The sequence below is a fragment of the Oryzias melastigma genome, linkage group LG7 (assembly GCF_002922805.2).
Source record: "Oryzias melastigma strain HK-1 linkage group LG7, ASM292280v2, whole genome shotgun sequence".
NCBI lineage: Eukaryota > Metazoa > Chordata > Actinopteri > Beloniformes > Adrianichthyidae > Oryzias > Oryzias melastigma.
The window spans coordinates 22,313,315-22,326,233 of NC_050518.1; the positions used below are offsets into that span (position 1 = coordinate 22,313,315).

Consider the following 12,919-nt stretch of genomic DNA (forward strand, 5'->3'; position numbering starts at 1 on the left):
CAGACTTATACACTCGGGAATACACTGATTCTAAATAAAGAGCTGAATGAGATGTTTTTTTAAGAATAATGTTGCAGCTGCAGGAATAGCCTGAAATTCTGATAACAAAAATGTCATGTTTGCAGCCTTTTTATGGCTTTTTTGGTTATTCTCCAACACAGTTTACAGATTACACTCATTCTAATTGATAAGTGCAGCCCGGACATTGTTTTTTTTTTTGCACAACAAGTTGGGTAAATGTTTACAAATGCAGTCTGCAAAGAAATGTTTTATTGAGTAACGCATGGCAGTGAATGTGGTGCAAATTGTCCTAAATATGTCATTACCCTGACCTCTCAATCTGAACATAAAAGTATTCAGAATAAAGTCAGAATATTGGAATGCATTAAAAACAAGCTGTGACCAAACAACAAATAATTCTGATGGAAAATGTGACAGAAGTGAGGAAAAACTGTGAAGGACTTTCAAAAAGTCTAGAATTCAAGTAAAACATTTCAGTGTTTTACATAAAGTTCAGTAAAAAAAAAAATCTGATTGAAATGAAATTAAATGAAATAAAATTAAATTAAATAACATTAAATTAAATAACATTACATTTAAACAAAAACAATTAATTTAAATTAGATTAAATTAAGTTAAATCACATTACATTGCATTTAAACAAATTAAATCAAATCACATTACATAGCATTGTATCAAATCGAATTAAATTAATTAAATTCAATTAAATTAAAAGTGATTTGACGGGATGAGATGAGATTGGATTTGATTCGATTGGAATGTTACATTACGTTACACTAGGCTAGGCTAGGCTAGGCTAGTTTAGGTTAGGTTAGGTTAGGTTAGGTTAGGTTAGATTAGATTAGATTAGAAATTGTTTATTTCAAGCAATCAAGAAAGAATAATGCATGTGCAATAGAATAGATCCGCAGAAGTTTACATCCATAAAGATGTTAAACACAGATTAAATTATAGATCACTTGAAAGGGAATTGGAGGAAGCAGATTTATATAATCCTACTTTGGCTCGACTTAAACATTTTCTTTACATGAATTATCATTATCCGGTTCATAATTTATGATCAGAAATGTATACTTTACTAACGTAGATTCGGGTTATTAGGAATCCTTAAGTAACATTAAATCCCACGACTCTGTAAGTAGATATAACACTATTTTAGACTTTATTATAGCTTATGCAGATCTGTTATCAATATTGATTATTTTTCATTTCTTTCTTTCTAAAGTGTCTGTTTGTGCAGCGTACAGTTTGGACCTGCAGTCAAATCTCAAATCCACAGATCCAAGAGCAGCTTCTGCTCCCGAGCTGCAAACAGGGTTTGTGCACGTTCAGCACCGTGAGCAGGCGTCACTTACTACGTATTTCTGCGGTGGCGTACTTTGGGATCATAGAGTCTGTGGTGAGCTCCGGGTGGAGGATGCAGCCGTGCGTGTACGCGTCCATGGGGAGGCCGTCCAGGAGCTGCCGGTACTGCTGGACGCGCTCGTGGAGAGGCGAGTCCGGATCGGGGATCAGCTGAGCCACCGTGTCTGCACGAGGAAACATGAAACCGGGATTCAGACAACAACAAAAGCTCTGCTGATCATGCATGGAGAGAAAATAGACCGATTTGTGTGTGCCTATTCTTGATTTGTGCGTGCGTAATTTAGGATTTGTGCATAACTTTGGATTTGTGTGTGTGTCATTCTTGATTTGTAACTCATATAATATGTTTTGTGCATAAGTAAAAAAAATGTACAAAATAATTTTACACATGCACAAATTAAAGTCACAACAGCTTGAAACAAATTACACACAAAAACCTTTAAAAAATACGCACAAATCAGCTCTTACGCACGCATGAAATCTAAGTTACACACGGGTTCCATCGTGAGACTCTTCACGTTTCACTGATTCATCCGTGAGCGATGCGTTCAAGTACTACTAGAATGCTGGGTCATTAGAGTTTCCTTATCAGTCGTTTTAGCTTGGATTGTGAATAATATCTGGTGACATTTTACCACTTTCTTAAACAGATATTCCCACAAATGATAAAACTCTAATGACCCAGCATTCTAGTAGTACTTGAACGCATCATTCACTGTGAAAAGAATCTCACGATGGAATCCGTGTGTAACTTATGTTCCGTGAGTGTGTAAGAGGTGATTTGTGTGGTTTTTTTTAACATTTTTTCTGTATAATTTGTTTCAAGCTGTTGAAAATGTAATTTGTGCATTTGCAAATTGTATATTTTTATTTTGCACATTTTTTACTTATGCACAAAACATATTATGAGAAATCCAAATCCAAGATTATGCACAAATCAAGAATTATGCGCCCACAAATCGGATTGAGTCTATTTTCTCTCCATAAACTTGTATGCTTTCATGAGCAGCGTTGACATCTCCAAGCAACTGTTACCAAGCTTCCAAAATAACACTCCTGCCTCAGCTGCTGCTCGCCCGGCACGCTGGTAACCAGGACAGAGCATCATTCCCTGACTTACATCACACGAAGTAACAAGATTCTGCTAAATAATGTGGCAAAAATCCTCATGAGACCAAACTCTAAAAATCTAATCCATTAAAACAAACTGCATGTTCATAACAAACAGGTTAATGAGGCCTCGTCAAAATCCTGTAGCGTTAATCCCCCGCTGACCTGCTCTGCTCCATTTCCCCGCCGCTGCGATAATTGGACACGTTAAGAAACGCTTGTTTTTTAGAGTGTTTCCATTAAAGTCTGTCTCTCTCAGAGATGCTACAGAAGCTGTGAGAAGTGCTCTGGTGTCACTTCCTCATTTAACGCAGCCCGTCCAGCCAAAGATAACCTGCTGAGACCAGAATGCAGACGCACAACTCTGTGGTTTCTGCTACTGCCACAAACTGGCAGCTTGTTTTGTATTATTTAAAAAGTGACTCCAGTCACAGAGGAGGCTCTGTCCAAGCCAGCAGACAGCAGCTCTGATGAAAACATTCAAACTAAAGCAGCATTTTGGATTCTTTCACCAACCAATAAGCTGCAACATTGCTGCATTTCTTTTCATTTCTTTTTTTTAGTTTTCTTTGTATTTATTTCTAAATTAATCCAAGCAATGAACAGAGGATGATTTATTCTTCCTCTAATGATTCAGAAAGACTGAGTCACAAGTTTCAGGAGCTGTGCTTTACCTGGTAGAAAAAAAAGTGCAACATTTGCAGAAACAATAATCATGAAACAGAGTAAAGTAGAATAAAGAAGAAGACTTGAATAGAATATTCATAAGGTGAAAAATGTTTCAAAATAGAAGCACTTCCTCTTTGAGGGCACTTCAAAAATGAAACTGGATTGGTTCAAAAAGGAACCACCTCGTGGTTTCTTACACTAAATGAGACTTCAGAGAAAACAACACTAAACCGTCTGTTCAACTTTGTTTCATTTTATCGACGGAAAACAGACATTTTTGTCCAGACTAACAGATAAAATCAATAAACAAAGAACAAAACAGAAAATCTAACAATAAAGAAACATAACAGAAGTAGAAATCTGGTTAATTTAGTCAATCCAGAGAAACAACTAAATAAATCAAATGCATTTCAGGATCAAATATGAAACTAATCAAAACAATAAAGTTCCTAATTTAGCTAAATGTTGCTCTTCTTCAGTCTCATTTATTTAAAGTTATGAATCATTTTTGATAATATCCTAATGTGTGAGAGCTGATCTGTATGCAGAGACTGCAGATAAAATCCAGCAGATTTGAATCTGTGTGGAGTTTTCTCTTTAACTGAATGTTGGACTGCGTTTAAAGACGTTAAGGTCAGCAGAGGAGCTCGAGAGGACCGGAGCGGCACTCGGCTGACCTGTAGAAAGCTGAGTCAGGGCAGACACACCGACCTGTATGGACAGAAAATAGACTCACCCCAATTTGTACGTGTATAATTCTGAAAATGTGAATTATTTTGAACTCATATATTTTTGTGCATAAGTACAAAAATTGTGAAATTCAAAAACGGAAGAGTTCTAAGGCGCTGCAGAGATAGCCCAACCCAGAGGGAGCAATAGGAATAGAAAAACTTTAGTGTGTTTTAAAAACATCTATTTAGACTTTTTATTTTAATTATCGGGAATATTTGTTTAAGAAAGTGGGAAAATGTCAAGTTTCATCAGATATTATTCACAATCTAATTTCAAAGCAGCTGAAAGAAAACTTTGATGACCCAGCATTCTAGCAGCATTTAAACGCATCATTTACACACAAATCTTGGAGACGCGAAAAGAGACTCAGATCAGATATGTGCGTAAATGTAGTTCTGCATGTGTAACAAGAGATTTGTGCGCATAATTAGTGTCAAGATGTTGTGATTTTAAGTTGTGCATATATCAATTGTATTTTGTTTAATTTCATAAGTTTCGTACTTATGCATAAATGTATTCTGAGTTACAGATCAAGAAATACGCACACACAAAATCAAAGTTACGAACAAAACCAGAGTTTCACACAAATCAAGAATAATGTATGCACAAATCCAAAGTTATGAAAAAATCAAATTTATGCTCACACATCAAGAATTAAGCACACAAAAATCCAATGTTAGACACAAATAAAGAATTAAGCACACAAAAATCCAACGTTAGACACAAATCATGAGATACGCACGCACAAATCCAAAATTACGCACAAGTCTGGGTGAGTCTATTTTCTGTCCATACACGTGGACGTGTGCTTGACCTCCACAACAGATGTTACAGAAAATACAAGCTTAACTTCATTTAAAAAAGTCTGGAGCTGTTTGTTGGATGTGTTTCAAAGTTATAGCTTGAAAAACTTCTGAAAATGCCTTTTAGACACACAAAAAAAGGAACATGCTTTTATTTTGAAAAATGAAGACAGGAAGTCCCTTTTTACTGTTTATAGTTGAATGAATAAGTGAATGGGGCTGTAAGTTGACAAGAGAGAGTATAAACAGATGGATAACAGGAAATGGGGGGCGGACCCGCCCACAACTCATGAATTTTTAATGAACTCCTGCCGCTTTGCAGAAACTATGTCCTAGAAAACAACAGTTTTTTTTTTATATATATATATATATATATCGTATAATGGTTAAAAGCAGCAAAATCTTAATTAAAAGATGACTGGGAATGCTTCTATAATAAATCAAAATATAATTGGAATGGCCCTTAAACAAAAGATTGTCAACACATTATTCTTAAAGTAATGTCCCTAAATAACTAGCAATAAAGCAATTAGGAGAGTCAAATGACCATGTTAGTTGCAACTATTAATTACAGACATTTTAGTGTATTTTTTTTCATCTCATTAATCTCTTGCCTCCGTTAAGTTTGTTTATGACTTTTTAAAATAATTTGAGGTTGAAAAAAAAATCCCTTAGTGGTTTAAAAGTAAAGTTGGAAATATGATAAAATAAAAACCATTATAGCCACTTTTTTTAGTCATTTTGATCTTTTACTGTCACAAAGTTAAGTAAAAATACCTCAAAATGGCATTTTGTTTTACAGCAATTATTAGGTTAAAAAAATGCCATTCAAATTGATTAGATTAATTAAGTACAAGTCACGATTAATTAATCGCACAAAAAATTTGTCACATGACAGCACTTAAAACAAGTTTTGCAACGGAAGTTTAGAAGATAAACTATGAATTTCATTGGTGAATCTGCATCAAACTGGTGAACATTAATTATTCCACAAAAGCAACATAGAAAGTAATGCACGGAAATATCTAAAATTAAATTAAATGAATGTGTAAACAATATAATTAAACAAAGGCTGAGGATTTCACCTGCAAACGATCAACTGGCTAAAGCGACATGATCTTTACAAACAAACATCCACCCCTGAGGTCAGGTTCTGTTTCCCTCATTTCATTACTGAGCTCTCTGCTCCGGACATGTGACCACTAACTGAGCGGCGGCACGACCACGGTCCCTCGGGTCCTTCCGCATGGGGCTCCTCGCATGTTGCGTAACGTGTCCACTAACAGACCCACAGGACGCCGCGTCCATCTTCATCTTTCTTCAGTCTGACTCATTATCTGACGGTTCATGCATCACATCTGTAAGTATTTTATCCTCTTCAGTCCATTTCCACTCAGACTCTGTGTTATCTGATCATTATTAGCTCAGAAATCAGCTGTTTGGCTCTCTACGAAGCTCTGGGAGCGTTCCATTTTTCTCTGGTCTCCTCAGAGATCCTCTCGGTGACGTTGAAGCAGAGACATTGTAGCAGCGTTTTCACAGCACAGTGAACACTGACGCGCCCCCTACCAGGACGACAGATGGTCTCCAGCGTCCCCCTGCTTTCCTCCAGCCTCCCCGCTCAGACAGGTCTGAGCTGACGCTTTCTGCAGCTCAGAAATGCAGCAAAAGTCAAGCAGAAAGCAGCTGGTGGTTTGTGATGATCTAAAGTGGTAGACATCATGGTTCCTCAAACGTATTTTTATTTAGCTATTTCCAAACTTTAATTATTAACATCTCGGGGTAAGATTTAAGAGGTTTAACCTTCATTTTAGACACTGGAACTCAGAAGTGATGGAGTGTGCACGAGTGAGTTTGAGTGTTTTATCTTTTTGCATAAAAGCATATGATATTAAAAAACTAGTTTTTGTTCTCCAAAGAGCTTCGTGCATGAAAAATGTGAAAGTTTGATTTATTTGAACCATTAGTTGCAGAACTCGGTGAGACTTTGTCGTACCGTTTGCAACTTTTCCAAAAATCTTTATCGTTCCTTTGCCTTACAGTGACTGCAAACGTTCAGCTTTAATGCCGGGTCTGATTCGGAGTGTCATTAAAAAGAAGACGGGGTTTTGTTACAGTGGCTGGGACGTGTCTGTCAGCACAGAGCAGTGTTAAGTATCTGCTGGCTAAGCAGAGCTGCTCATGCTGATCCATTAGAGTCGATTAATGGCAGCGATACGGCTAATAAACAGAAACAGTGTCACAGCCAAAGATTCGGTCTGGTGGATGGCAACAGGCTCTGTGTGTGCACGTGCACGTGTGTGTGTGAGTTAGACAAAGGAAATTTAAAGGGGTTTCGTTTCGTGACAAAGCATCTTTTTTCAGCTTATGAAGCTGAACTTGTGATGCAAAGAGAAATAACGTCAGCGGCAGCTTTGCAGAAAATTAAAACGATCATTTTAAAGGAATTATTAAAGCTTGAAATGCTTATGGTAGTGAATTCATTGGGTGTGAACCTAAAAATGAGTCTATCCTGAAACGCAACACATTGAAGGTAAGAGAAACTATCAACAAAGCAGAAAAATTAAGTTCCCAACAATTATTAAGAATTTAATTCCATTCAGTTCATACTATTAAACCATGTAAATTATTTATATAATTGATAGGAAAAGGTGAATTTAAAGACCCACTCTGATGAAAATTGTGTTTTTACCATGTTTTTGTTATGATGGGGGATTATATAAAAAAATTAGATCTGATGATTTATTTATTCAAATAGCTGTAAATCAGTTGCAGATAAAAAGAATACAGTTTGAAAAAGTTGTTTTGTACAAACTACAATCGATGGGCCATAAACTCCCCGTATCGCTCCATTCTGATGCATCCACTTCCAGGCAAATAGATCCATGAACGTCTTAGTTTTCCTCACCTGAGCTGGAATCTGGATCTAAAAACGCTGAAGCTGATGGCCAGCTAACATATTTGCTAAATACCAAATAAGCCAAAAAAAAGAAAAAGAAAATTTAAAAAAATGTAGTTATACCAAAACAGCTAGCATGTAGCAGAAATATTAGCTAAACTCCAAGATACCGCCCAAAAATTTTAGTAGATGCCAAATAAAAAAAGCTAACAGAATGCTAATTTTAAAAACTTTAAAACTGTAACTTTATAACATAATTATGAATAATAAAAAGGCAGGAATATTATTCCAGAATAAATCAACTTAAACTTAAATAACTTTCAATATATGAATCCCGACTGCTGAATGTAAATATCACTAAAATCCCTGTGAAATGTTTGCACAGGAGCTGCAGTGGGGTCACTTCTCTCCTTTTTGGGGTGTTATTGAACCGAGCCGCCATCTTGGATCCGTCTTTTGCCTTTCAGCTCAGCTTTTGCGTCACGTAACCTTTCTGGGAGAAATCCAACAACCGATGGGAGTGTTTTTAGAACGGTTGGCTTTAATGAAATCCTGTCTGGCAAAGATGGAGACGACCTTGAAGCTGAAAAATTGTTTTCAAAGAGTAACGAAACATTGGGTCACATGAACGCAGGGTTTGTCCTTCTTTTATAATCCACCAAGTATGATGCTAAAATGCTTTAAAACGTCCTTTTTATTACTTTATCCAAAGATGCTTCGGTTTTACCAAAATTACAAATCACATCAAGTCATTTTGACTTTGAGATTTCCTTTAAAGCTTATAGAATAAATGTAATTAACACTAAAGTGGATGTTTTGATTTTAAAATGTAATTTAAAAATGATTATATATTTCTTCTGCTAAAATAATTTGGTAATTTGATATTTTTACAAGATTAAGAACTGAATCATGATTTAATTAAGTATTGGTTTATTTTTTATATTTAAAACCAACTTTATTTGGTTATAAAAACATCTTTCACATAAATTGAACAGAGATGGAATTTGCATTAAAACTGTCGAATGTCTGTTCTTTCATTTAAAACGAATTAATAGCAATTTTTAAAATTGAAAACGATTAACTAATTAAAATAAAAACTAATTGATAGGTTTGGTTAATGAATATAGAATATTTAAATGAAAAAGGATGGAATTATTTTTGATAAAACTTTTTTTTAATCTCACGTTCAGGCAAATTCCATTAAACTCACTTAATCACTTTTGGGGTAACAGTGTTGCTGGAGCCTATCCCAGCAATGGTTGGGTTAACCCTTTAACTCTGGAGCTCCAGTGTTTATGTTCTTTGATTTACTGTAACTTTTCAACCATTAACAGGATCATTCCAGCAGATTCTGAAGGAGAAAAGCGGCTCATCGAGCCGCTTTTCTCCTTCAGAATCTGCTGGAATGATCGTGTTATCGGAGCACCTGATTGGATGTTCTTTGTTAAATGCTTCCAGAGGAAAGTCACTTTCATAAAATCTTGTTTCTTATCCCAAGGTAGCCAAATAAAGGTCATTTTTTAACTAAAATAGCTGTTGTTTTTTTTAAGAATATATAACAAATCAACGATGCCAGAAAGCGGGGAAACAAATTCTGGCAGGGGGAACATACCTTAGCACAACACCGGCGTAGAAATCCCTTCAGAATTTGTAAAAGAATGTCTGCTAAAAGTAGCTCACTTGGACATCATGTTGATCTAAATAGACCCTAACGTCGAGACTAATAAAGGTTTGACACACGTGCCGTCTGCTTACCTCCCACAAAGGTTTTCTCCAGGTAATCTATGATCTGGTTGTAGTCGCTGATGATGTTGTCTCCATGGAGGAAGACCGGCACCTCCTCCCCCAGGTTCAACCTCATGAACCAGGGCTCTTTGTGCTCCTGCAGCGGCAAACTCACATCCCTCTCCTCGCAGACCAAACCCTTCTCGCTGATGATCAGACGTACCTGAGAGCAGGAGACACACCAACAACTTTACTTAAAAAACACACATGGAAAAATAAACAGAATAAACGACTTTACAACAGAAAAAAGTGACATTCCAACTCAATCCAGACTTCTGGAAGTCTTTTTTTTTTGTTTTTTTGCTGAGGTGTCCCACAAGGATGAACACAAATAACAGTCACTGCTGCAACAAGGCTTTATTATATAATGATATTAGTCACTCTATGAAAGGAAGCCAACAGATTCAGCTGCTTGGAAGGAATAAGCTCCTCTTGGTTGACATTGTACAGGAGAAGAAATATGGTTTAATGAAGCCGGGACAGTTTGTCCGTACGGATAATAAACAGAAAGCAGAAACTTATGTACATCCCAATTGATTTTTTTTTTAAAATAACAAAATGCATATAAAATCTTTAACATACTGTAACTTTTCAACCGTCAACATGATCATTCCGGTAGATTTTGAAGGAGAAAAGCGGCTCACGCAATTAAAAAATTACAGTAAATCAAAGAACATAAACTTTGGAGGTTCGGTTTTAAAGTGTTAACCACTGAACATTTTATGAAATTCCCTAAAAATGAGCAAAAAATGACCTTGATTTGAAAAATATGTAATGTTTGTTGCTTCATAAGAACTTTGCCTTTCAGTTCATGTTTTACCAACAGCAGTAAATTGTTGAAACGCCTCATCATGACACGCTGTCGTGTTGTTCGTGGCGTGCTGACGTCGCGACGGGCCGGCCTTCTTGCAGGCAGTAAACGGCGTTCCAGCCTCCCTGCTGAAGATGTAAACCTGCGCAGTGTGAGGCTGCCAGAGCAGCATCGATCCGACCATAAATGTGCTGTCCAGCTTCATCCAGCTCTATTGTCCTGTGCACAATGCATCACTCACAGTATGGGTGAGCTGGAATATACATGACAGGGTGAGTATGAGGAAGCACAGACAGATGCAGTTCTCAGTGCATCTCAGCGAAGACGACTAAAATGTACTTAGTTCAATATTTCAGTTAAAAATGATCAGCGTGTCACTTTTAGTATTATTTTTTAAGAATATAGCAGAAATTAAATCCAAATTTAACACTCAGTTTCTCCGAAAATATTACTTTTTTTTTTTTAACTGCAGGCTCCAAAATAATGACGGCTTCAAAACACCTGCAAGGGATTCTGGGTCTTTAAATGGTTTGGATCAGACGACCAAACAATAAACAACAGACTTGACATAAAGCAGAGGTCTACAACCTGCAGAAGAGCCATTTGAGTCCATTTCTCTGCAACAACAACCCAGTAGGAGCCACAAAGTCTTCCTTTCAAAATAAGACACGGGTCTATATTTATTTTAAGGTTTCTATTTGATAAATTAATGAAATGTTGAGGTTTTTTAGCATTGATAAGACATAAACATAAGACCCTGAATTCCTTTCAAAATAAAATACATCCTGGGTCACATAAGATTATTTTAATGTGGCACGTTTTAATGTTAGATAGTGTAATGTCAGCAGTAATTTAAAAAAATTATTTACCGTTTGTGGAGCACCGCAGACAGAAATTTGTAAATCTAACACCTTTAATTAAAATCAAAGCTAAAGGTGTTCCTTACATATTTTTAAACCATAAGGAGCTCATAAGGTCCTTGAATTTGTTCAAAAATAGAAAATCTGCTTTATAATCTGGCAGATTATGACTTAATTTAGCATTGAGTATGAATTCTGGTTGCAGTTACTGACATCAAATTGATTTTCTGTGGTAAAACTAGCTAAAAAAATCTGACACAATATTTTAGTACGATATTGGTAAAAGAAGGATTGATGGATTGTTGGAGAATCATCATCATCAGGTTCCTCGAGAAGTAAGAACTTCTGTCCTTCAAGTGTTGAATGAGTTGACTAAAGTTTGAGTAGGCTTCTTTTTTTTTACTTTACTACTTACTTTTTTACTTTACAGTAAATTTTCAGAACTTTCAGAAATGAAAGTGGAGTGCTGCTAAAGTCAGATCTACGAGAGCCAAATCCCACAAACGGATCCAAGACACGGAATTCTCCTTCTATGTTTCTTCTAAGCTTCACTTCTAAGATCATCCTGCTTTATTTGAAAAGCAAAGTTTCAGGAAATGTAGGTAGAAAGTAGTGCAGACTCCAAGCCGCTTGAGGTTCCACATAAAATTTCCCCGATGGTGGTTTGGTGAGCCTCGTCCTCTGCAGGTATTGATTGAAAATGTTTTATCAGCTCCAAGGTCAGCACAGCAGTTTTCCTGAAAGTTTTAGAGCACTCCACTCTCACCAATCAGTGAGCTTAGAAGGTCCCACCACTGGAGAGAAAACTCGGGAGAATCTATCAAACATTTTGACTGCATACTTTTATTGAGGCATCCGATTCGCCAGTTTGTAAATTGAATTACTTAACCCTTTAACCCCTGAGGCGTCGCCAGTGAAGCTTAAACACAAAATCTTTAATATACTGTAACAATTCAACACGATCATTCCAGTAGATTCGACGAGCCGCTTTTCTCCTTCAGAATCTACTGGAATGATCATGTTGACGGTTGAAAAGCATTAGTATAGTATAATAGTATAAACTATTAATAGAGTAAATTTAAAGCACATATTTTTATCTGCTGATGCACAACAGTACTCAGTTGCAGTTAAGACACCGAGTTCTTCAAAGTATTTGACTTTCACTAATTCTTAATTTAAGTAAATCTGCTGCAACAGGAGGATGTGACTCGATACTAATTGTATTTTATTTTGAAAGGAACTTTTGTAAATGTGATTAAAACTCACCTTATAAATTTTAACTATTTTCACAGCTGTGTGGGCAGAGACAGGTATGAAAAACAATGTTTTTTCACTGAATGATTAGTGCTGTCTCATAACAATGTCCTTCTTAGTAAAAAGTCATCCAGTAAAATACCAAAGAGTGGAGAAGTAATCAGAACTACTCAAGTACCGGGCATCAGTTTGATTAAACCGGATTTATCTTCAGAAACGTATTCAGGTTAATTAAATGTATGAAATAAACAACTGAAGACAGTGTTCCCCTTTATAAAAATGCAGCAAAGACAACATCAAATCAAGCGTAACATTAAAAAATATGTGTTAATTATCTAAATTATTCTACATATCTCAAAGTGGTATAGTCCTATTTGGCCAAGATCATTCTAGTTAGTAACTGGGCATGTAATGATAATGAAACCGAGTAAATGTAACTTGCTCAAGCATTTCTGCACAGGCTCAATGTTTACTCAAGAAAGGTGGAAAATATAATCAAAAATAAAGCATAACTTGCAGCAATCATGCATATTATCCTAAATTTCTCCATGCAGCTCTGGATGAATCAGTAAAGCAAAATCAAATCATTAAAAAAAAAAAAAAAAAAAAA

The 12,919-nt window shown here is 36.0% G+C and overlaps 1 protein-coding gene across 2 annotated transcripts in view; it reads right to left on the reverse strand.

Moving 5' to 3' along the window:
• The window catches only part of gdap1l1 (ganglioside induced differentiation associated protein 1-like 1), a 42,557-nt gene that overhangs the window by 3,385 nt on the left and 26,253 nt on the right, over window positions 1-12,919 (reverse strand). For both annotated transcript variants that reach the window (XM_024292171.2, XM_024292170.2), the window contains exons 2-3: window positions 9,355-9,547; window positions 1,377-1,550 (exon numbers count right to left, since the gene is read on the reverse strand). In XM_024292171.2, coding sequence (XP_024147939.1) covers window positions 1,377-1,550; window positions 9,355-9,547 — 367 coding nt within the window. The remainder of the gene's footprint in view (window positions 1-1,376; window positions 1,551-9,354; window positions 9,548-12,919) is intronic.